General features: G+C 42.0%; 1 protein-coding gene across 10 annotated transcripts in view; it reads left to right on the top strand.

Moving 5' to 3' along the window:
• Nbea (neurobeachin) overlaps positions 1-26,443 on the top strand; it is a 545,747-nt gene that overhangs the window by 507,068 nt on the left and 12,236 nt on the right. For 6 of the 10 annotated variants that reach the window (XM_076574106.1, XM_042279069.2, XM_076574108.1 and 3 more), the window contains 5 exons: positions 14,503-14,592; positions 16,929-17,121; positions 18,976-19,047; positions 21,155-21,310; positions 21,966-22,136. In XM_076574106.1, the coding sequence (XP_076430221.1) occupies positions 14,503-14,592; positions 16,929-17,121; positions 18,976-19,047; positions 21,155-21,310; positions 21,966-22,136 (682 nt within the window). Of the gene's footprint in view, positions 1-14,133; positions 14,197-14,502; positions 14,593-16,928; positions 17,122-18,975; positions 19,048-21,154; positions 21,311-21,965; positions 22,137-26,443 lie in introns of all 10 variants that reach the window. The other 4 variants (XM_076574103.1, XM_076574104.1, XM_076574102.1 and 1 more) reach the window with 1 other exon arrangement.

The following is a 26,443-nucleotide window of genomic DNA, read 5'->3' as shown; positions in this document are numbered from 1 at the left end:
TTATTGTGCCTTTTCCTCTCTACAACAAAGTTCTGTATTTAAAGAGAAATTACAGGCCGATTATGTTGGACAAAATACAAATTTGAATATACTGAATATGAGGAAAATCACAGGGTATCGTTTAGATTGTGATAGGAAAATAGCAGGGTTTTTTTTTTTTAATGTAAATGTCAGTTGAAAAAGAGACACATAGGCCAGGGAAAAGACACCAGAATTAGAATTGAGACATTCCTTCCATGATTCGAGTGCATATTTGAACCTCACTGAAGGTGTCTGCTTCTTCAGCCATCACACCATTATTCTGGACAGCGGCAAAGCCAATTAGTTGTTCACAAGCCTTACTTAGCACACTGTAGGAGCTGTAGCACAGAATGGGGGCTCTTCACTGATTTGCTGAATGAAAACAGGCCCAGCCTCATGTTTGCTTATTATGTAGATGCTCTGAACAGAATCTGTTACATTATGGATTCTTATTACCCCAAGTAATGCAAACTGTCTAGGGCTAGGCAGGATGTCTTTGTTTAGGGCTTGTCTCCTTTGAGCATCCCATTCTGAGTAAACACTTGCTGGATGCTAAAGCTCTGCCATCCTCAGAGTCAAACTAGAATGTGCATCTTCTCATCCTCAGACCCTTGCCCAGGTGTCTTGAGTTGTCATCTCTTAGAGCTGTGAGGAGGCACACTCCAGCAGCACACCTCTCCTTCCAGCTAGCACAGGCCCTGACACAAGTCAGCAGAGGTGTTTGTACTGGCTTTAAAGATCTCTATCAACTCAAGTGCTGAGGAAGCTGCTTCCTCTCCTTGAGGGCAACAGGAGACCATAGTGTGGTGCAAACAACAGACTGGGGGCTTAAAAAGGAATATGCTTAAACTTTTTTCTCTCCTATTCCTCACCATCATTTCCTCCCATACATTCCCATTAATGTCAATGAATAAGGGAGAATGAAACATGTTCCCACAAAAAGTCCTGTACTACCATTTAAGATCTCGAAGAAGAGTTCTCCCCAAAAGCCAAGAACCATTCAAGAACAAGCTAGCTGAAGATGCCAGAGTGTGGAACCTCACTCACTACTTTACTTGTTCTCTAAAAGAAGAAATAACACCGTACCTCATTTAGGGAGACTCAGCCTCCACAGTCATGAGACACAGGTAGTAGGTAGTGCAGCTAAGATTTGATAGTCATTTATGCGGGTCCCCCCCCCCCCCGGGCACATTATCACCATGAAAGATGTAAACAGAGGCTGAGTTTTCCTATCCTGATCACCTAGTTCCAAATAAACATGCAGAGGCTTATATATGAATATAAAATGCTTGTCCAATAGCTCAGGCTTATTACTAACTAGCTCTTACATTTAAATTAACCCATTTCTATGCATTGATGTATTGCCACGTGGCTCGTGGCTTTACCTGTCCCCCAGCATCTTGCTTCTTGAGCGGCTGGCTCTCATCTCTCTAGACTCTACCTTTCTTCATCCCAGTCCTCAGTTTGACTGTCCCGCCTAACTTTATCCTGTCTTGCTATAGGCCAAACAGCTTTATTTTTAACCAATGGAGTAATATATATTCACAGCATACAGAAGGATCACCCCACAGCAGAAAGACTCCTGGGGAGGTGTATGCAGTACCTGGTTTCAAAGCATTCCAGGTGGAACTCTGTAGACCTGCCCAATGAGACCCTGGCTTGAGAGAGATGCTTTCAGTCTGAAAGGTTGAACACAGACTCCTAAGAAAAACAGAGCTCAAAGTTATCCCATTCACGATGTCTCCACTCATTTTATTATAATGATTATCTTGGTATCTTTTTAGCACAAAGGTCATTAATATATAAAACCACAGAAAAGCTAGTTTTTGTTGTTTGTTTCATAATGCCAATTTGCCTGACTAAGATATTTTTTTAAATGCTAAGCATCACCATAAAAGACTAACGTGTCTCCTTTGTTCAAAAATTCTATGATCTGCCTGGAATTTTGAGCTTTGAAGTTAGTACTAAAATTTGAGAAATAGCTTAAGGTTATTGACTCATTCCTCCCTGACAGGTGAAGTCATGAACCAGCACTAACCACAGCAATTATGGCATTAAAATGTCAAGAAATTAGAGGTCAGAATAACAGATAATTTTCTTCTCTGTGTCAGATTAAAAATTGGCATTCTTTGACAGTTTAGGATCTCTGGCAGAGAAAATGATGACAGCTTAACTTATTTTATACTTGTAAAGCAGTAATTGATAGTAAACTTTATCTTGACAGCTTCTGGGCAGAAACATGACAGCGCAGTTCTGGTACAAAGCTCCTTAATATGTAAACACTAGGTCTGCTGGAGAGTAGAGATTTATTTAAACTGTCTTAAGTCTTGTCTTACATCATTATCTTCTGGGTTCTTTTCTCATGATGGCTCAACTACTTGGGCAGTGGTTTTGAAGCATGATAATGAATGAATAGTCTTTCTTCTCCTTTTCCCATGTTAATAAAAACCACCATTTTCTTCATATTCGTACCTACCAAATGACCTGCATCGGAAACAGGGCTCTGGGTTAGTAGTCACTGGGTGCTGTGGTTTCCTTCCTCCCTGCTCCTCAAGTGTGATCCAAAGCCCAGCAGAATCCCAGCCTCTGGGAGCTTGTTAGGACTTCTGGCTAGAAACTTAAGCTTCCCTAACGTGACTCAGGAGAGCATTTAGGCAGGGCCCATGGGGGACTTGATGTTAGAGATTTAGTTTCCTAAACATATTTTGGGTGTGGGGTGTGTGTATGGTGTGTGTGTGTGTGTGTGTGTGTGTGTGTGTGTGTGTGTGTGTGTGTGTGTGTGTGTGGTGTTTATATGTCTGTGCTTGGGTACCACACTGTGTGTGTGGAGGTCCTGGGACAACTTAAGAATGTCAGTTCTCCTTCCAACACAGGAGTCCCAGGGACTGAACTCGGGCTTTTAGGCTTAGTGGCAGGTGCCTTTACCCACTGAGCCTTTTCAGCAGCCCAAGAAGGTGGAGTTGGAGGTTTGTTCTACATTAGATGTGTTAGAACTACTTGAGACGCTTCTGCTTTCCCATACATGTAGAGAGAGTAGAGAATAGCATACTGGAGGTCACCCAGTCTCATCTCATTGCATCTGCTCCTCCAGCCCTGGATCTACCACTGTTTCAAACATACATCCCATGCCCAGAAAGATATCCTAGCAACATCCACTGTGTCTTTCTTCCTGTCCTATGGCTATTAAGAACAAAAAGACTAACACTCTGTGTCTGTTCTAAGTTAATATTTCTGTTCTCAATTATTATTTATAGCTATAATTTTTCTTTCAATGTCAATAGTTTAGTTTTGTTAAAAATTTATTTGAATGTATATGTTTCTGCGTAAGTTTATATATGCAGCACATGCATGCAGTGCCCATGGAGGCCAGCAGAGGACATAAGATTCCCCTAGAATTGGAGTTACAGGCCATTGTGAGCCTCCATGTGAGTGCTGAGAAAAAAACCCAGGTTCTCTGCAAGAGCAGCCAGTGCTCTTGACTGCTGCGGATCTCTCCATTTGCTCAAGGTCATTAGTTTTCAAGAAGCTAACCTAAGTATGGCACTGGTGTTGAAGGTGCACCTGTGCAGCAAGAGAAAACGTGGAGTCAGAATCCTGCAGAAGCTGTCAGCTCACGCCAAACAAATGACTGAGAGTGCTAAGTTCTGAGCTGACCTAAGACTTGTCATCATACCTATTACCAACCTCACCGAAAAGAAAAATGATTTAAATGACTCACCCTGTGACAGGGAGAGGTAGACACATAAGCTGGTACCTGGGACATAGGGTCATGCAGTGTTTATATAGTTACAGATATAGTCATCAATTTTGCATTTTAAAATATTCAATACATTTTGATATTACCAGCAATCACCAAAAAATGTGCTATTTTTCCATCTAGCTGTCTTTACTTAGGCAGGCTCTGCTTTGATCTCTCTTTTGATCTGCCACGGGTAACAGAGCTGCTCTCTGTGTGTGCTCTGAGGAGAGCGTGCCCACAGGAGGTAGGCTACATCACTTCAATTTCACTTCATTTTCTTGCTGAAATGTTCCTTGCTACTACAGAGCACTAACATGATAGGGCTGTCAAGAACCAGCAAGACAGATGTGTCTGTATCCAAAACAGCTGCTGCTGACTTTCCCAGAGAGATGAGTTCATAAAGTTCATAAGGGGAAGAAAATCAACGCACTTTTCATTTACTGATGATGTAAATGCAAAGACAGTCTCAGCACTGATGGCCCTCCCTTCTGTACTCACCCTCCTCTGCGTCTATCAGCCCTTCCCTCCCTGCACCGTTGATGTCTCCCTTTGATATAACCAGGGGTATCAAGGAATGCTGCCTTGATCCTCTAGGTTTAGCGTTTGTGGGTTCAGTCCTCCATCTGTGAGCCATGAACGAGCTACCTCAATGGGCTGCAGCACGTGGCATTTGCTCACAGAGCCATGGGGTCTCATTATTTTCATACTGGCTGATCAGGACTCTTCTCCTAAACAGCTTTTCAGAGAAATGATCACAATGAATGAGCAAAAAGATAGCTGATGATGGTCTCCTAAATGGCCTTAAGTAAATTTCTCCTTTACTACGTTGAAATTTTTAACAAGTTCAAAATCCAAATTAAATGCAAAGAGCACCCCTATGATTTGATTAGCAAAGCACACATAGTCATACGGTGTTCTTTGGAGTTTTGGTGTCAGGAAGAAAATACCACAACCCAAATCCCTGTGTTTCATATCTGCAGCACTGGGGCTTACATGCAGATTTGGTTAATAAACTTTGAATGTAGAAGTTAGTATCAAAGAAATTGATGGCACACATTGATGGCTAATCTGTAATTTGGGTTTCTCTTTTCTCATTGGATCTTACAGTGTCCTTAGCTAGTCAGTTTCTTGTCTCCCCCACAAAAACATGAGGTGCAGCTAGACAGCCTAACATGTATATCAGATATTTTTCCTCCTCTTTGTGTTCTTTTCATTATGTGCTTTTGAGATATGATAATTGTCAGTTTTCAGAAATTATCAGCAAAAGCTTTTATAGTTCCCCACAGTGAAGATGACAACTGCTGTTTGTAAAAGAAATGCCTGGAAGCCACCTTCCATCTTCTATCAGCATGGAGCTTAGGCACATTACACCGTCATCTGCTTCAGTTTGTGGGAATGGCTATCACTCAGTCATTTCAGTTAGATAGTCAGGATTCATGTAAAGCTTCAGACACACTGATAACGGCCTAATTTAAAGTTGTTTGAAATCTCAATGCAGTCTTTGTAAATTATTGTTTCCCATTTACATCAAAACCAGAGGTCATTTTATTCTGTTGAATTAATACTGTGATATTTTGAATATGAGTTGGGTTGATAACATGCTTCATTTTGGACCATTGATGTCCCCACCTGGTGAATTTGTGTCCCTGTGTTCTACACACCAAGTCAAACCTTGAGCTTCTTGTCTTTTTTGGTAACTCCCTTCTGTAGTTAGACACCCCACCTTACAAGGCCACCACCTGCATACCTGCCCCTCACTGCTTTCAGTACCCACCTGCCCACAGCTTCTTCCTCTCCTTCTCCCTATCTCCCGAGTCAAGCAGCCGAGAAGGCATTTCACAGATAGCTCTTCAGCCAGGACAGGTTTGACGGGGTATTGCCCTGGATGCTCTGGGTTGTACCCTTGGGGGTTCAGCCCTCTGTTCATGAAAGAAGAGTGCTGAAGTGAGCAAAGAACCCCAAAGAGGAAAGGCTCCTTAAGACATCATCTCCCTCTGGACACAGTGAGTGCTGACTGCAGAGGACCCCGCCCACCCCCACCCCCCCCAGGGAGCTCATAGCAGGGCCCTCTATAAGGTCTTCCTCAGTAAAATGGCTCTTGATGGAGAACAGTTGTACTCCAGTCTGTCCTGCCCTGACATGTAGCAAAGATAAGCAGCACCTGTCTCCCTCACTGGTCACACCTTTGCACTAATCTCTGGGGATCTCAGCATGTGACCTGTCAAAGGGACACTGAAGGCTTCTTTTAAAAGAAAACCTCTGCCACATGCTGCCACATGGATGAACCTTGGGGACATTGTACTAAGTAAAACAATTTGGTCACAAAGCAAAACAAAATAAAAAAGCAACAGACACCCCACACCCACCCCTCACCCCCACATATAAATAGAAATACTCCACTTAGAAGAGAAGTCTGCATCAGCCACTATCACAGAGGAGGGAGCAGAATGGTGGTTACCAGAGATTAAAGGAGAGGGGAGGGTAGACATTTGTTTAGTGTATCCAGACATTTTGTTTTACAAGACCTAAGGAGCGATGGTGATAAGTTGCACAGCAATGTATTATATGTACTGAACAACTATATGTAAAATAGCTAAAATAATAAACCATGTTTTATGTGCATCTAAAATTGCCTTAAGAGGTAATAGAGTTTAATATTGGTCCTTGTTAAAGAGGTGTAGGTAAGATACAGAGGTTCAGGAAGAGAAAGCAAAACACTTGAAGGCTAACACACTCAGGCCCCAGGTAAGAGGGGAAAGTGCTGGAAGAGAGATAGCAAGAGATATGTCGTCCTGCATAAACTGTGATCTGAGGCAAGAGTCCAGCCTGGCCACGGCTAAAACAAGACCTGGCAAGGAGAGCCACACAGAAAATCCCTCAGCCTCCTGTATCCTGTGCTAAGCTAGGCTCTCCTGAACCCAGGGGGAAAGGCCAAGAGCAAGGAGTATAGTGAGGAGGTTTGTGGAGGCCCATAGATCGGAGCCAAAGAAGACCGGTGTCCAGCACAGCATCCATCCCCCTTGAACGTTGCTTCCAGCTAAGCAAGTGTATTGGAGACATCCAAGGCAGGTCAGCCACTACCAGCTGCGTTAAAAACCCATGCACTGTTCCTTAGATTTGAGCACATGGCCACTTCAAGTACAAAATCTGAGAGAATTTGCCATCAGTAGAACTGGATTAATTATAAAAGAGAAAATATTCTGGATGGGAGATTTTCTGTCAGGATAGAAATCTGTTAAGTCGCTTATGTAACATCATTATGATTGACCATTCCAAGGAGATGGAACTGTAAAAAGTAAGTCCTCTCTTTACCCTCAGAGACTTGAACCAAAAACAAAGGCAGGTAACAATAAACCTGAGCTGCTCCTGTGAGCCTGGGCTAAAAGAGCCTTCCAAGCCAAGGCAGGTCAGTTCTTTTCTTTTAACTGGAGTTAGCAAATAGTTGCTTACATATTCAATAATTTTGCCAGAATAGATTTTTCTTAGTCCTAATGTAGGTGATTATTAAATCAATCATAAAAACATTTGTATTTCTACTTGTGGTTTCTCTGAGGAACTTGAAACAGTTGACTATAAAACAGCACTTTAATTTTTTATATAGTTTAATGTTTAAAAGCAAGAAATGATGGAGTACATATATTATTTTCTTGATTTACTTTGTTCTTGGTTTTCCAGCATTAAAAAGTAATGCTTTATATGATCTTGTTTTATCACAATAAACCAAAAGCAAAGCTTATCAGTTTTAAAAAAACAAAAAGCTTTTCAGTTAAAATATATTCGACCACTAAGTCACCTTTCTTTTGCTCATTCTCAAAATTGCATTGTTTTCTCATTTTTTATGTGATTAGACAGAATTACAGGTAGAACAGAAAGATGATACATTTATTGTATTTGCCATGTCAAATTTATGTATGTATGTATTTGGGGGGTTATGGAAACAACTCCTAAGTGTTAAAAATCACTCTAACAATGAGATAAGCGCAAGCCGAGGTAAAATGGTCAATTTCTTTTCTCTGTTCTCAAACAACCATTTTTCTTTTCTTTCTTTCTTTCTCTTTTTTTTTTCTTGAATTTTTTTGAAAACCACATAGAGTTGGTGACCCTAAAGCTGCCACATTGGAAAGTCTGTGTCTCCATAGATGATAGGTCCCCCTTGGCCACACAGATGGAGCCCCTCTCAATTAGCCTTCTCCCAGGCTGTACACTCTTGCACTCAAGGTAACACATGCCTCCGGCAGGTCACATGCAATTAGGGTAGAGTTGCATATAAACGGTTGGGGGAGGGGCTGGATACTCAGGTGTTGATCCATTGACCTTCCCCAACCTGATCCTTCAGTTAGGGAATGTCAACAATGCACATCAGAGATCCTGGTTGATATCTGCTAGCAGGACCACTTGATTTGATGAAGATAGCAGCTTTTTGATAGGAGCTTTTTTGATGTCAACCAGGTTGACAACAGTTAGAAGGAGAAGGAGGTAGGAGGGCAGAGAATGAGGGAGGAACGAAAAACTAGTTTTAAAGATTCTATGGAAGAAACAATGCATCCAGGTTATATTTGCCTACATTGTGGGCAGGACAGAGTTAAGTGTTTTTATATATTGCACAGCGAGGGTCTGCTACAAGTGTCCTGGATTTTGACTTTCGCCTTGTTTATGAAGTCTTTCCTCGGGACAGGCACATGTGTAACACACAGGCGCATATAACCAACCTACTTGTGTATCTTTCTGAGGATTTAGTGCCTGATTGTTCACAGAGGAGGAACTTTGTTAGAAGGTGTCTTAGTTAGGGTGTCTATTGCTGTGATGAGACACCGTGATCACAGCAACTCTTATAAAGGGAAACATTGAATTGAGGTAGCCACAGTTTTAGAGGTCTAGTCATTGTCATCATGGTAGGGAGAATGGAGGCTGGGAGTTTGGTGGCATGGAGGCAGACATGGTGGAGGCCACATCTTGATCAGAAGGCAACAGGAAACGGTCTGTGACACCGGCGGTATCTTGAGCATAGGAGACCTCAAAGCCCACCCCCACAATGATACACTTCCTCCAGCAAGGCCACATCTACTTTAGCAAGGCCACGCCTCCTAATAGTGCTACTCCCCATGAGATTATGGGGGCCAATTACATTCAGACTACCACAGAAGGGGAGGCAGAGAGGACAGAAAACAGTTAAGCAAGGGGACCAGCAGGTCAGGGGAGGCAGTGTGCTGCACTATAGGTGCCACACAAGGGTCCTCTGTGCCTGTGTGTAGGGCGTCTTGTTCACTCATGAATTGCAAAAGGTGCTTCTCCTTGGGAGCTGAGGGAGTTCTGGCTCCATCTGCCTCCAAATGGGCACCATTGTGTATCAGCCTTGACTAATGAGGAAGACAAATCTAGAGAGAGCCTATGAAAGTCAGTGAGAAGAAGGCCTGATTTCAGATGTGACTAACTGTAATTTGATTGGTGGGCACCAGAGTGTTGTACTATAAGAGCCTAACAAGACAGAGGACAGTGAGGATCACAGAGAAAGTGACCCTCCTGGGTCCTTTCCCTACTAGGAGCTTTATATTACAACTAAGCAGATAAGACGGGGTCATCTGTGTATGAAATGCAGAAGTCACCTGCCGCCATCTTACTTCTTCAACTTTGTATATAGCACGCAGCACATTTCTGTGTCTTTGCCTGCCTGTCCTTGCAGAATCCTAAATGCTCGAATCTCCTTGAGGTGTTGAACACACCTGCTTCATGACAGACCCTTGAGAGACAGATGCTAAGCATTTAATGACTGACCAGTGAAAATTCTGCAGAGTAACAAAAAAATTAGTTCAGAATCACTATAGAAAAATTGTCAGGTTTTAAAAAAACAACTTGAACTTTCATTTCTATCTGAACAGTTCATAATAGAAAACTAAAGTGGTCTTCCTTCAGAAATCAGTTGGTGAGATAGTGAGCTCTGGCATGTAGTAGATACAGTCCATGAATACCCACCCTAGAGACCACACAAATCCAAACGGCTTCTTCATTTATAGCAATGGCCATTACATTCTAGGTTCACAAACCTTAGTACACAAGTCAACACCACAATTTGGAGAACAACTGGGCGTTCTACCCACGGCAGCTTCCCCAATTCAGAATGAACATCCCATGGTAGTACTGCCTACCTCCATATAGAAATGTTCCTCCAATGGTACCTGCCTACCTCCATCAAAAATGCGTAACATTTTCCTGAGCTATTTCTAAATAGCTAGAACTGTTTCTAAAACCTGAAGCTACTAACAGCCCTGATATCCACTAACAGGGAAATTTCTAAGTTGTGCTAAACTGATAATGGGACACTGCTCAGCATAAAAAATGAATAGTGATGGATACAAAAATGGATATCACAGACATTATGTTGATCCACAAAGGGCACACAAATAAAATGTTTACCTTATGGTTTGTTTTCTAGAAATTCCAGAAAAGATTGATAAGCATGGGAAGTGGTTAACTTGTTGGGGTGTGGATTGTGACAGTTGGCTAAGGAGAGAGAAAAAGTTGCCCATATGCATGTTCATATTTCTGTAACCATCACAAAGATCAAGATAAGGAATCTTCCAACTCTATCCCTAAGTCTTCTGTCTTGATAAAGAGAAGAACTGTGTGTCTACTTTGTCTTTCTCTTGCTTGAACCTTAAATACAAATTTGTAGAAGTGTGCTGAAAACTCCAAAATCTGGGCCACCAAGATGGCTCAGCAGGTAAAGGTGCTGGCCACTGAGCCTGACACCCAGGTTCTACAAAGTGAAAAGAGAACTGACTGTCTCAGGTTATCCTCTGATCTTCACATGTGTGTCACTGCAAATGTGGCCCACACATATCTGTACATTCCTAATAGTTAATGTAATTTAAAAGCCCATGATTCCAGTTTAGAGATCACAAACCTAATAAGCAGTGCAGCTTTCTAAGAATAAGCCAACCCATGTTTTCATGTCACCAGCCAAAGCATTGTCCACCAAGGACCCTGTGTAAGTGTTGCAGCTCTGAGGGGAAAAGTTTCCCCAATGCAAGTGTTGCAGCTCTGAGGGGAAAGATAACCCCAATGCAAGTGTTGCAGCTCCGAGGGGAAAGATAACCCCAATGCAAGTGTTGCAGCTCTGAGGGGAAAGATAACCCCAATGCAAGTGTTGCAGCTCCGAGGGGAAAGATAACCCCAATGCAAGTGTTGCAGCTCTGAGGGGAAAGTTTCCCCAATGCAGGTGATGCAGCTCTGAAGGGAAAGTTTCCCCAATGCAGGTGCTACAACTTTGGAGGGAAAGGTATCCTGTCAGGAGCCAAGTAATGCAACAAAGTCACACCACACAACAAACCTCACACAAGAGATTTATCAGGAAAGACACAAGAGAGTGGCTACCTCTGCTCAGGGAGAAGCAGCAAAGAACTGAGAAAGGCAGGCTTATGTAGGGTTTTTGGGGTACAGAGTTTTCCAGGGTACAGATTTCCAGTGTAGGGATTGGTGGGATTTTGAGCTCAGAGACTGGTGGGTTTTCAAGTCCTGAGCTTTGGGCTTTTTATTCTGTAGGGTGGAGCTTGGCCACTTGTGTCTGAAGTGGCTGGGTCTGTTCTGTGGGTGGAGCCTAGTGGTTGGAGGTCCTCATGTGGGGCCTGCACCTGGAGTGGCTTGCACCCTGTGTTCTTTGAAATTGGTAGAACACTGAAAGCTTGACAACCGCATTTGTTTTTGAGCAATCTCAAGTGCTGCACCTGTTACCTGTGTGGACCGTGTTTCATACAGGGATTGTTACTAGAGTCCCTTGACTCTGAGACATACATCTTCTGGTAGTGGATAGCTTCTCAGTGAAGAAATTGAGTCGGCAGGCTCATTCCCAGACATCTTCTAATACTGGAGAACTTCTTAGTAAAGGAAGTTGGGTTGACAGACTCCTTTCCAAAGTTCAGTCTTATGCCATATACCTTGCTCATTCATACTTTTGAGCATTCAGAATGACTAGACTAAGAGAGCATTCACAAATGCCAGCATCTACAATAGCTCGGTAGGGATGAAGCAAGTGAAACATGCAGTCTGGGCTTGTCTCCACCACAGTCCTCCCTGTTGTGTGCATTCATGTGCATATCTGATTTCCTTCCTGGGCTGCAGACTTCCTGAGGGCAGTGTGGATGTTGACTAAGCATTCAGATGTTTGTCAACCTAATTGCTTGTAGTGGCACTGAACTGTTGTAAGTAATGGGCTCTTGTGTTTCCTCTACCCCGGTGTTCATATGCTTTTCATTTTCTGGACCAACTTCCAGCTTGGCCCAGATGCCTCACTTGTGCCTCACTTTTGTAGTCAGCAACTATCGGAGGACTGAGCCACTGACCTCACCTGCAGAGAGTCAGACTGAGCAAACAGACAGACACATAGTCAAATGTCCAATTCCACAACAGAGGGAGGAACTGTACTTTGAGATTATGGGGGAAGCAGGTGATGATGTGTAGAGTCCCAGCCCAAGAACAGCGTCGGTAGAGGACTTCCTCTTGCATGAGGAGGACCTCTCAGGACAGTGAATCAGATTCTAAGCTGTATGCTGGGCCCTACATCACAGCAGGCTGGTCACCTATCCCAGTATCGATACCAGTGCCTCCCTTAAAGGGGTGGGGAGAACAGGTGTAGAGGGGTAAAAGGAGGCAGCATGCTCCACTGGCCAATGTCTAGGGATGGCCAGAGGTGAAACCATGCTTTTCTGATGTCAACAAGAACTGAGATTTTCTAATTCAGAAGGGAAAGACGACTTGGAAGGCAGGAACACAGGATACCTAATAGATAAATTCTAAAATACAGTCCCTTGGTGCGCAAAACCATCTGATACAGGGAAGAAAGCACAATCCCAAAAGAGAAATTTGGAATCGGAATGCTCTGCCTCAATCCAAAGGAATCACCAAAGAGCGCCGAAGAAGAAATTTCTGGAAATTTACACCAATATCCTAACATTTTCTGATATAATTTTAATACTTCTGTTTGTGAAACAAAGTAAAAGTAAGTGGGAGATGCTGGCTGACTCTTCATTCAGTGAGTGTTTAGGGGCTCCCTAAATACGACGGGGCAGTGACTGAAGGTCGGAAGTGTTTGATGTTAGCTCCATCTTCTCGCCCCTATGAGGTCCTTTTCCTTGGAGGAGTAAAAGTGCAGACCACAGTGTCTATTGCTAGAAAGACTTTAGTTGATATTGGACATTTGCTGACTAGGACAGCTTTAACAGTAAAATTACTGCTTTACTCCGGAAATAATTCTCAAGAGTTATTGTAATAATGTGAAGCCAACTAGAAATGGTCTCTTTTCCCTTTTAAACCATAAATCTTGCAATGGGGAGACACAGTGTGGTGGTACCTACATGAATACAATTTAGCTGAATAGTCACACTTTGCATTTGAATGGACATCATGAAAATAAATGTTACATTAAAACTGGACAGCACTTAAGGAGATTTAATAATTCATCCCATTGTCACTGCAAATAAATGAACCAAAGCCCCTTTTATGCAGTTGTTAAAATATGGTGGATAATGATCCATTCATGTTTAATATTGCTAATAAATTTGAAAGTTCACGTTTTTCCTGATAAACATTTTCTTGAAATGCAGTGTAGAAGGAGAGATGGTTAAATTTAAGTACTTTATAAATGAGAATTGTAGATAGTGATGCGATTAGTGGCAGTGTTGTGTCAAGAGCCATATACCAGCTTACCTGCATCCTTCCAGCACTCAGCAGTGGGCTTCATATTTCACTTTTATGTGCACCAAATTGCACATGATTGTAGCGGGAAACTAGCGTGGTAACCGAATAATGATCATAGTAAATATTGTGCTTTTCCTTGTTGACTTAAATTACACATTTACAATATCTCAGGAAAAATCTTATTAGTCTAATTTAGTATGTTGAAATATTTTACCTATAAAATTTATGTATAGGAGAAATACTTAAGTCTCTAAACACACAGTTGCACATATACAGACACATGGGCATGCACATGCATGCAGTATTATATTGTGTGATCCAGACAGTTTGAGATGGAAATTAGTTTTATTCAATGGGAGCCATATACTTTTAGTATTCATATCTACACAGTCTTTAATAAAATACTGCAAATAGCTCAAGATACCCAAAGAATTCTGTCCTTTTTAGTGACTTTTCTCTAAAGTTTATGTGGGGGAAACTGAGAGAAATTAATTCATACCTTAGCACCATAGCAAGCTGAGATGTATTTTTTTTATTGAAATCTTTGCTTTATTTGATCACAACACCAAAGCCTTAGTGTTCTGACCTCGGGTTGCCCTCTGTGTCGACTGGAATGCATAATTTTCTGAATTTTATTTCATGTTGGTGGTAGACATTATGTCTCGTTCTCTTTTCCTGTGAAGATTCCAGAAGCTTATTTCATTAGAGACCCCCATACATTCCTCCTTACCAAGGACTTTATTAAGGTACCTGTGTTGTATCTAGTGTTAAAGGTGTTTTTTTGTCTTTAACTGCATGCATGGATGCACAGATTAGCATTTCCACATTTAACTCCAGCTTCTGGTGTGCTTAACTGAAGCATGATTAGAAGAAGTGAAGCTTGTCCACAAAATACTAACCCTTGGAGGAGTCCGCACCATGAGAAAAGAGCACTCATGGAACTTTCTAGACTCCTTTCATGGCTGACTTGAGCTCCACTTGCATTGTCAGGAGTGTGTTGACCTCTCTTTTGACACATATTGATTATGACAGTCACCCTCCTTGCCCTGCAGGCCATGGAAGCACAGATACAGAATTTTGGACAGACGCCATCTCAGTTGCTCATCGAGCCACATCCGCCTCGGAGCTCAGCCATGCACCTGGTAAGGCATCAGCCTTTGGAGGGATTTTTCTCTCCTTTGTACCCAGGTAGAAAGCAAATAAAATGGTATTTCAATAATATTTTCAGAGGCTCTCCATTTATCTGTTGCCTCTGAAGCTCAAGGGCATGCTAGAAGGAAGTGTGGTTTCTCCTCTTCAGTCCTGCTTATTAAGTGAGCCCAATCTTGGGCTCACAAAGGCAGCATCTACTTCTCCATAAGCCTATTAGTGTACACAGAGGCACACACACACTGGCCCCAAATTAAATTAGATCTGTAAATTACCACGCAGTATAAACACAAGCCGTAGAAGAGTGGTTCATTTTAAGAAAAGTGAATGCTTCTAAAGGCAATCTGTGGCTCCTGCCAAGCGGCCGTGAGACAAAACAGGCTGGTTACAAGTAAGGGCTCCAAAGTCAGATATGAACCAAACACCATTTCTGCCACTAACTAGTGACTGTGGCTGAGTACTTAACAGCAGTGTGCTGACATTTGAGCATCTAGAGCACAGGGGTGACATCCCTGCACTGACACTCTTAAGGCCTGCTTCTGAACCTCTCTTAGGCCAGCCCCTGTGATCTGAGCCCCCAGTAGATGCTAGCTGGCCTCATCAGGAGGCCTGTTTAGTCCTGTTTTACAAGGAAAACATTGTAATCTTTATGTTTTATTCAATTTTTTTTGTTTTGTTTTGGTTTGGTTTGGTTTTTCGAGACAGGGTTTCTCTGTGTAGCTTTGTGCCTTTCCTGGATCTCGCTCTTTAGACCAGGCTGGCCTCGAACTCACAAAGATCCGCCTGCCTCTGCCTCCCGAGTGCTGGGATTAAAGGCGTGCGCCACCACCGCCCTGCTTGTTTTATTTAAAAATTTGAAGGTCCTTTTTCAGTTTATCAGCAAATGGGGAACATTCCCCCTTTTATTTAATTCAATGAAGGAAAAAAAATACTTGCTGAGATACTTCTAATGTATTTTTTAAACTGTGATCTTTCACTTTTTAAAAAAATAAATGTACAAATGTTTCAAGACAGAAATAGTTGCAAATGAATTCTCAAATGATCTATGTGTATCCACCATCCTGGAGACAAGCTCTTCAGTGAGGTGAAAAGCTCTGAGAGAGGATGGGTGTGTGCCAGTAAGCCTGTAAGCCAGTATTTCTCTGATGGAAGCAATGTTTATCCCTTTCACTTACTTAATGTATTTTTGAGACCTCCATGTGTCACATGACCACCAAGAAGCAGGCAGTCTACACCTGGGGAAACAGAGCTACATGCTTGCTTTAAACCTCGCCACAGCAGCCAGCCACATAGTCTCAGTCCAGTAGGCACAGTGGGTGTCTTGATTGCATTTGGTCCTTCTGTGTAACAAAACAGAAGGATCGGCATGTGACACAGGTCTTTCCCAGATGACTCTCAGCCAGGGGACGGACCATGTGTTCCACACTGCCTGAAAGAGTCTCTTACACCTGTTGTATGAAATGACTTGGTGGGAGAGTTTTAGTCCACATTGCTTTTCTCTGTTTTTAATGATGATGATGACAATGATAACTATCCTGGGGAAATGCCCAGTTAGAACTCACTACCTTCCTACAAGGAATTATTGCATGCCAAATAGACATGGAGCTGTTAAAAGAAAATGAGCTTTCTAAACTCATGCTCCATAGAGAAAATCCTCAAACATATATGAAAGCCAAGTAGTAATTATTTCCAGCATTCTTATTTTATGTTTTTGTTATAGTGCTCTGTAGTGCTTGCAGTATCTGCTGTCACCTCATATGCTAGATGTTTAGGAAGAAAAGCTCAACAAAGGATTGACCCAAGGTCAACTGAACCTGTAAGAGAGAGGAGGCAGAAGCCCTGAACAGTAGTAGGTCAGATATGTGAAGGTTTTAATCGTTTACACTGTGGCCCTAGGTTAGCCCAGTAAAGATGACAGCTACCAACCAAATCACTTTATATTTCATGCTAACAACATCAGCCACTGATTGACTAATTTTCCATCAAGTTGGTTTTCTAACTTCCCTGAACAATTATGTTGCATCTTGTGGCTATGTCTGTGAACTGACTGTCCACAGAACAACCTGGCCATATACAAATTGAGGCTGACTCTTAGCAACAGAGAGTAAATACTGCCTCGGTGACTTAGGCCCTGCCCCTCTTCTCTGTGCCTTCTTCAGGGGCAGCTGCTCCATCTTAGATGCCCTGGCCTGGGAGACAGTTCAAATGGCTTGGAGGTCCTGCCTGTGCTCCTGCTGGCCTCATCTGTCTGTACCTCCTATCCCCAGACCCTCAACTAACCGAGTTATCCTTTCTGTCTCCTTCTGTTTCTCCCCTTTCTACACAACAGTGTTTCCTTCCACAGAGCCCACTCATGTTTAAAGATCAGATGCAGCAGGATGTGATAATGGTGCTGAAGTTTCCGTCCAATTCTCCTGTGACCCATGTGGCTGCCAACACCCTGCCCCACCTGACTATACCTGCAGTGGTGACAGTGACCTGCAGCCGACTGTTTGCTGTGAACAGGTGGCACAACACAGTAGGTACGTGGGCCACAGCACTCACCACAGTGGTGGTGTTTCTTTTTTTCTGTGTGTGTGTGTGGGGCGCCCCCCAGCTCCCAAATAAATCACACACACAGAGGCTTATTCTTACTTATTTAAGCCCGGCCTTAGCCTGACTTAGTTTCTAGCCAGCCTTTCTTAACTTACCCCATCTACCTTTTGCTTCTGGGCTTTGTCTGTTCTCTTACTTCTATAAATCTTACTCTTACTTCATGGCTTGCTATGTACCTGGGTGGCTGGCCCCTGGAATCCTCCTCCTCTTCTGGCTGCTAGCCTTCTCTATCTCTCCCTTCCAGATTTCTCCCTCTGTGTATTCTCTCTGCCTGCCAGCCTCACCTATCCTTTCTCCTATCTTGCTATTGGCCATTCAGTTCTTTATTAGATCATTAGGTGTTTTAGGCACAGTAACACAGCTTCACAGAGTTAAACAAATGCAGCATAAATAAAAGTAACACACTGTAAAATAATCTTCTACAACACCACAGAGCTGAGGTGCCAGGGGCTCAGGTGTCATTACATACAGACAGCGGCAGGACAGAGTGCTGTCAGGCGCAGTGGTGGTGCAGTCTGTCCACTCCTACAGCCCTAGGCTAGTGCCTTAGGCTTGCCTCCCTTCTTTCTCTGCACGCCCACAAACTCCCAAACAGAGAAAGTTTGTCTGGATTTTGTAGGCAATGACTTCAAACCATCTTCCTTCAATGTCCTTAGTTTACTTAGCAAATATTTCAGTGCCCATTATGTGTCAGATAGTCCTAGGCTTTCAATTTCAGCAGAAACAAGATAAATATCATCTCTAGCTTTGTGGAGCTTGGTCTGTGAGAAAACGAAAACACTAAAATTGTCCAGTGATTTCACATGTGTTTGCTGCACGTTCATCCTTGAGAGCTCCAGCCGGCACATCTTGAAGTGATATAATGTCATCGCAAACATTTAGACATACTGATCCCTATTTAACCGGGGCAGACATAGATGTGACCAAATGATTTAGTGGCCCAGTTCACCACTTATGGCGTCCTGCAAAGCCTCAGGACTTCCACTGTCTCCAGGACTGAAAAGATGAGCCCTGCTGATTTAACCTGGATCTTTCTATTCCACTGACATCTACCTCACTCTGAAAAGGGCAGTGATTTATACCACACTTTACTTCCTTGAGTTTATATGTGCCTGCCTCTGGTTTATGGTTATTGGTGATATTATCAACAGGGGGTAGCGCGGCTTCTGCTGGCCCAGGAGTGGACAACAGATGTCTTATGGGAAAATAGGACTTCATTGTTCACTGGGCCTTGGCCTCTAGGACTGTTTTTCATTAAGAGAAAAAAAACTATAAAGGGCTAAATTATTAAATTGTTCAAGAATATTATGTATAGTTATTTCATAACCATACATGAAAATATGACAAATGAACTCGGTCAGACCCCAGATGTCAGTCCCAAAAGTAGCTTTAGTAGGATGAAAGTTTTAGGTATGGCTCAACTTATAACATGGATTGACTAGTCACATTATTGGGAAAGGCCCCTTGTAGGAGAGCCCCAGCTCCAGCTGGCCCCATGCCACAGAAACCTGGCCTTGTCTTGTATTCCAAGCCTACTGGTTGCTTTATAAGAAATGCTGTGATACTCTCTCTGTCCAGTTTATCACTCTTCTTGGCTTTGTATATCTCAAGGAAAACCTAAAGTCCCAGCTGTGGTGACATTTTAGGACTCTTCCATGAAGTCACATGATAGAATCAAGTTGGCACAAATTTTAAACAAATGCACATTTTATGTGGGCCCTTGTTAGGAAAGGCTTCTTTTCAGATAATCTCATGGCAGCTTTCTATGCTCACTTCTTTAGGCCTCAGAGGAGCCCCAGGATACTCCTTGGATCAAGCACATCATCTTCCCATTGAGATGGACCCATTAATTGGTATGATATTGTATTTGTTACTTTCTGTGGCTATGATAAAACACATGACCAAAAGCATCCTGGGGAAGAGTTTGTTTTGGCTTGTGGTTCCAGAGGGAGAGTCCCTCATGACTGGGAAGCATTGTAGCAGGAGCCAGAGCAGGAAACTGAGAGATCACATCTTCAACCAAACACAAAGCAGAGAGAGTGACAGGAAGTGAGGTGAGGCTATAAATCCTCAAAGTCAGTCCCCAGCAATGTGCTTCCTCCAGCAAGGCTCCTAGGTGTTCCACAACCTTTCCAAGCAGCGCTACCAAATTGGGGACCAAGTGTGCAAACGCCTAAGCTTAGGACAGTCATTGCTCATTGAAACCATGACAGCTAACAAAGATGCATTGTAAAATCTCATCTGTCTACACATTCTTGCCTGGTTGTTTGTCTCAAATACAACTGAGTGATAGATTACAACATCAACATGAAAATGACGTTAAATTGTCACAAAGGGTTTTGCCAACCTCTACATGCAATCCAAGAATGCTTCACTGTTAAATCTTTTATGGCATTTTCTTGATGTTTTAGGAGATCATGTAAGTTGAATAGTAAAAGGCAAATAATTACACACTGCCCTGTGTTTGAGCCTCAGATATTCTTAGCAACTTTATAGTACTTAAGGTAAAAAAAATTGTTAAGGGAAACCAATATTGAAAAGCACCTTCTAAAAAATTTCTATTTGATGGAGGTAAACTTGTTTTTTAAAGTAAAGGCATCTGAATTGCAAATTCCTGAGCCTCTTACAGTCTGTAACCTCTTACAGTCGCTTACAGTCATGTGGTCCATAGGCATTCTATGCCCCTTGTTTTTGTGTCTGTGAGGTGGTTTAAGATGATGTTTATTCTCCTAACGTGTGGGATTATTTAGAAAATTAAACTAAAAGAAACTTTGACATGCTATAAAAAGTTGCTCAGTTATGCATAAGCAGTGGTATTCTGTTCTTCAGTTGATTCAGCTTTCATTTTGATGGGTCTTGGCTTTTTCTAATTCTCATCCCCAACAAGATAGCCTTGCAAAAATGCAAGCTTTGGGACTAAGAATATTTGAGTCTATCCTTGTTCCACTGTCCACCAGACACCGACAATGAAATAGGCAGCTAGTGTGTGACCATGGTACAAACAACTCTGCTCTCAGTAACCAGACACCAGTTCTGTGGTTTTCCAGCAGCCCAGGACAATGTCAATTCTCTCTTACTGCTTACCCTAACTGAGTAAGAGTAATTATTTCAGTTATTTTGCTGCTTTAGTAGATATCTACAGATGCAATTTAATTGGCATTGCAGCCTTGTGATGGTGACCTTCAACATCTGCACTTCCTGTTTAAGAATTCAGGAAGGGATTTTGCCTGAAAGGATGGCGCAGCTTAAGGGACAGGCTGGCATCCAGACAGGCACTGGGGAAATCAGAGACGTCTCTGAGTTCCTGGCTATATTCAGATTTACTCCCAGGGCTGCACACTGATTCTCTGCCTGTCTCTCTCTCTCCCCCAATCGCTTTCCCATCTCTTTTATTGGTCTCCTCCCCTGCCAGCCATGCTGCGAAGGCCTTGTGTTGTTGACAACCGAGGTCTTTAAAGCTACTGACCTGAAGCTCCCCATAGGCTTCCCACACACACACCAGCAGCTCTCTGCCAGCATTTCACATGGATTGAAATACGCCATGAGAAAGTGACAGATGGAGCAAATATTAAGATACTTTTTGATTGTGTACAAGATTTACTTCCACCTGGTTCTTACTGGACACTAATGAACTGGAACATAGCATGCATGTACAAAATCAGATGCATCTAAATACTTTTAATATGTTTCCAATTCATTGTCTTAGATTCCTTATATGTTCTCATTTATTGGTGTAAGAACTGAGTTTGCTGACATAGTTTTTAAGTACATGATATAGCTCATGAATAATCATTGCTACTAAAGGAATGTATATTCCTGGAGGAAAACATGTAAATCTTAACAGTTTTGCATCATTGAAAGTCTATTGCTACCTCAGTGAAGCACAAACGTATTTTCCTTCCATGAGGGCATGATGAAACTTTTCGGAATCGATCTTCAAATCCTTTTGTTTGTTTTTAGCAAATAATTCTGGTGTGAACAAACGGCAGATCACAGACCTAGTGGACCAGAGCATCCAGATCAACGCCCACTGCTTTGTTGTCACAGCAGATAATCGCTACATTCTCATCTGTGGGTTTTGGGATAAGAGTTTCAGAGTTTACTCAACAGAAACAGGTAATCTTCACAACAAGAGTTTATTCCCAGTGTTCAGGAGATGTTGGAAGCATGAGGGCCTGAATTCTTTTCTAACCAGCTGTCTGGCTGCATTTGGCAAGCTCTAGGATCACTGAGAGGCCCAGTTTCCAAAATAAGATGGAAAATAACTAAAGAAAATATCTGATACCGACCTCTGGCCTCCACTCATGTGTGCACACACATATGCGCACAAGCACATATGTATACCACCCATGCACTCACAGAGAATATATCCTCTCTAATGTGAAGTCATGATAGTGTAGAGATTCTATGCTCTGCCACCTCGAAGTGGTCAAGGTTCAGTGACCACATGTAAGCTAACCAGCTAGTTCTGCCTCAGAAATGAATTACTGCTTCAACTCACTACTGAGCTCGTTTTATACCTCAGTGACGCTATCAGCCCCTCCCCACATTCAAATCCAAGATAGAAAGTAAAACCCTCCATTGTCAGACCCAGATTCATGAGAAAAATTATGGTCGTTTTGTAAGAACTTTTCTTAAAAGTCACCTGTGAGTGGATTGGAATATCTTGCAAATTTGGAGATCTGTGGCTTCTTTTCACAAATTAGTAAAATAAAATTAGATCTATTTCCATAAAGACAATGAGTCTAAGTGGTGTCATTCTCTGCTGCAGGGAAACTGACGCAGATTGTATTTGGCCACTGGGATGTGGTCACGTGCCTGGCCAGGTCCGAGTCCTACATTGGTGGGGACTGCTACATTGTATCTGGATCTCGGGATGCCACCTTGCTTCTCTGGTATTGGAGTGGGAGGCACCACATCATAGGAGACAACCCCAATAGCAGTAAGTGTTTCCGACAAAGGTTCTTTCAGACAACAGATGGCTTAATTGTGTTTTCTTGTTTTATTTCCTTCATTTTTAATGGAATCTGTAAAGAACTTAAAATATGAAAGTTTAAGTGGGGAAAAAAGTGTAAAAATGAGCAATTACTGTGACTTTGGCCTGGGGAGAGTCCCAGGTCTTCTCATGATGACCACTCACTCAGCCTCTCAGCTGCTGTCACCAACACCCAGATGTCTGTCCCCAGGCTCCAAAAGTTTACCTAGGCTGTTAAATCTCAGGGTTTCTCTCAAGAATCTCTGCCTTCCTTAAAATCCTGTGAGCTTTTATTTGTGCCTCAGTCGAGTGGCTCATTACTTTCTTCAATGTGGGTAGCTCTGCCTGGGATGGTCTCTCTAGTACTTCTGTTCCTCAGTGCCCTGTGTGAGGAGAAATGGCAAGAATGGCCTTTACGTCTCACACTTCTTCCAGCTTGTGTGCATTTTATCTGGAATGCTACAAAAACAGGAGACGGCTGTTGATGGACAGGAACCAAGGCCCTATCATAGTACAGAAACTACAGAAGTATATGCATTGAGGAAGCTGGAGTTTGTTCTCAGTGTCCATAGCTGGAGTTGGAAGTGTGCTGTGAAGTGATGCTTACCTTTCGGTGTGCGGTGAGAGTGTGAAAGGGGAGGCCTCTAGCCTACACTTTGGAGTAGGCTGTGACAAGGACTCAAGGGTTGTCTAACATGGTAAGATAATGTGTTACCAAGTCTACATTATCAATGAACATTTCCTGATAAATTTAAACAAGGTCATATCCTTATGTTCACTTCTAAAATCCCTATCTCATTGGTAGCAGAGTTCTGTTGTGGGGCGGGGGCTGTCACTCCACATCTGGAGTGTTGATATATATATGTGGTTTATCTAAGCATACCCTCTCACATTTTCAAATGTTCTTTATCTCTGTAGCACTAGCACTCCTTAAAATGTGTCATCCTATATATACATTGACAAAAATTAGCCATTATAAGAAAAAGGAATTTTAAAAAGCAACAGAAAAAGTCTGATACCTAATCAGCTAACATCTTCAAAATGAAACTCAGAAGGGATAATCCAAAAAGGGAATTCATAGAGCTCTAGAGATGAATCTGAGATGAAAGGTGTGAACTACTCTTGCAGAGAACCCAGGACTGATCCCCAGCACCCACCCATCAGGAGGCTCACAGTCTCCTATAACTCCAGTTCCAGAGGAATCTGATGCCTCTGACTTCTGTGAGCACCTGCACTTGCATGTACACTCTACACAGTTACACATACACATGATTTTTAAAATGACTCTTTTAAAGGGGAATTCGTATCTTAAAAGCTACCATCTAATAGCAAAGATGAGATTTTATGTTACATACTGTCATCAGGGAAAGAATTTTAAAGAAAAGACTAAATTATAGTAACTATCTGTGTTGGCTGTTCTATGATCTAAGATGCCTTTAACCCTAAAGATGCCAAGTACTGATCCATCAGTAAAGTTAAATCTAATAATATTTAGAATAGTTCAAGTCTCTGGTAACAGATGCTATGTAAATGTCCAATGTTTATGTAAATCAATAAGAAGGAAGTTGTCAATATAATATTTATTTTTGAAAGCAATATTTTTGGAAGTGGGGTTTTACTATGTAGCCTCAGCTAGCCTGGAACTCCCTATGCAGACCAGGCTGGCCTCATACTCACAGAGATCCACCTGCTTCTGCCTCCCTAGTGCTCAGATTAAAGGCATATACCATCACACTCCGAGTAAAAAGCAGCATTTTATTTCAACCTTAAATGAGGATGAGATTATCCTTTAAAAAGTAATTACCAAGTGTATTTTTCAATATTGCTTGCATATATAAGATTTTTTTAATCAAAAACTCTTGTTATCATTGAATCTACAAACTTCTGTAAAGTGCAGTCCTCAATCTGACATGAAATGTAGGCCTAGGTGTGTGTCTCCCATTGTCCTCATTGGAGGACAGGGTTGCTCTTCAGAAAAAGCAGGAGGAGCAGATACAGCACAGATGGAGCAGGTGGTACGTGCTGGTGCATGCTGTGTCCTGGGACTCCAATAAGCTGTGAGTGCTAGGTAGAAGATGCCTCAGCCTTCAGGAGTTAAGTCCTGCCTCTTGAGTGACTAAGCACACTGAGTACTTCCAGGACTCAGTAGCTCTATCAAGTAATATTAATACCATCAGTACATGGGCACATAAAAAGAACTTCATATTCTGCATGAGGATTCATGAGCTGTATTTAAAAAAACAAACAAACAACACCATTCTGCTTTTTGCCAAATGGATAACCACAAGAGTAAAATCCTTAAATAGGTAAAAATATTTAATATTTGATCAATTTGATAGTTTTATGCCATTCTCTACAACAGTCTGTCTCCACAAAATATCTATGCCTGACTCAAGCAGCTGAGTCAATCTGTGTTTTTAAAGGCAGCCACAGCACTCAAGACATAGACAGCCATACCTGTGACAGCTGTGGTATTGCTATAGACATGCAGTCATTGTCATCAAAAACTGACAATGTGAAAGAAACTGTCCAGTTTAATCTAGTGTAACTAGAAAGTCACAAGTCAGAGGACCTGGTTGTATGTGTTTTCTGTCTCAAAATACATTGCTATTTAATACCAAAAGGGTGCTTATACTAACTGGTAACAATGTATGGCATAATGCCCTTGGGTTTGGAAGGTGTGTACACTAATATAGACCTGAAGGAGAACCCTAACCTGGGACACTGTTGCCCGGTAGCTGCTATAATCTAGGAATGAGCCTACTATAGACCTTGAATCATTTTGTATGCCATAGAGACCAAACCAGACTCATTCATCAAACCAGCATCCCGGAATGAGGATTTGTGTCTGACTTTATGTGAGTATTGCTGAAATCTAACCATGAGGTCAAAGGGCCTTAATATACTTGTTTCTTTTGTACTGTTAGCACTACACAATATTGGATGCCTTTGTTGTAGAAAGAAAAATAAGTAATGTTTGTAGATTTTTAGGCAGTTAAAGAAAGGTTGGTTTCGTTATGTCAAATTGTTGTGACTGATTTAGACATCTCAGAAGTCTCATGCTGTCTTTTCCCCCCATTTCAGTGACTGTATCACAAAGACAATAGAAATTTGCGAACAGATTAGGACACAGAATTCCAGACTGTAAAGGAACAGGCTACCTGCTCATGCTACAAGTCGGATGGTCCTGTTCATTAATGCATTTTATACTCATGATGCTATTGTTACTCTTTCATGTGGTGTTGAACGCAAGAAATCATCCTGGAGATTTACAATAGGTCCCTGACTAGATAACAGACCTGCAAAGATGTGAGGGACAGGTGCTTTCATCTGAAACAGCCTTACACAAATTCTGAAACTAATTTGGAAGTGATAAAAATTAATTTGCGCACTTTAATTGGAAGCAGCCTCCTGCATGAAAGAACGCAGAGCAGGGCAGGCAATTTGTGCTAGTAGCTGATTGAATTTTTTGTCAGGTAGGTGTCTTGGACTTGGCCACTTATCCTCTAGAGCCCTTCTTTGCAATATATTACAGCCCATCTCTGACTGGTGAGCTTTAACCAGATCAATGCTATTCCTGTGGAATTCCCAGGGTACAAGATTCATTGATCTTGGGACTTGACAGCTCTCATTACGTGGTGTATCTTCCAACAAGATAGTCACAAGAGGAGCAAGTTAACATTGTTGTGTCTTCAGTAGACCCCGAAAATGCATTAGGACCTCAGCTCAAGTCCAATCTGCTTTAAAGAATGTAATTTAAATGTTTATTTTGAACGATACATACATATGAAAATTTTAAAACCATAGCAATATAAAACCCTGAAAGGGGATTTAGTGCTCATCTTTCAAATCAAATCCACCAATATCCACTGAGTAATATGTGTGAGAAAGTTATATGCTGTTCTGATCCACTTTTTAAACCCAGGTCTCTCTGCCCATGTGTAAACACTATGCAGACCATGAAAGCAGAGGACTGAAAAGATGTTTCCAGCTGTGCACACACACCTTCTCTGGCCACCTATTGTGTTGGACGCAGCCTTAGACACTGACCTCCTATCAGCTGCATCAGCCAAACATCTACCAAACTGAGTTCAGCTCTTTGTTTGCCACCAGCCTTTTGTCCAAAGACAACCCTAGAGCTAACCCCTCAGTTACCACCAACCAGCAGTGTGATGAAGGAGACTGGCCCAGAGGCAATCTTTAATTTTATATATATTATATATATAATATATATAACTAATATATATATAATATTTGAATGAATAAAACTAGTT

This window comes from Peromyscus maniculatus, chromosome 6 (genome assembly GCF_049852395.1).
Source record: "Peromyscus maniculatus bairdii isolate BWxNUB_F1_BW_parent chromosome 6, HU_Pman_BW_mat_3.1, whole genome shotgun sequence".
NCBI lineage: Eukaryota > Metazoa > Chordata > Mammalia > Rodentia > Cricetidae > Peromyscus > Peromyscus maniculatus.
This window is presented reverse-complemented; position numbering and strand designations above follow the sequence as displayed.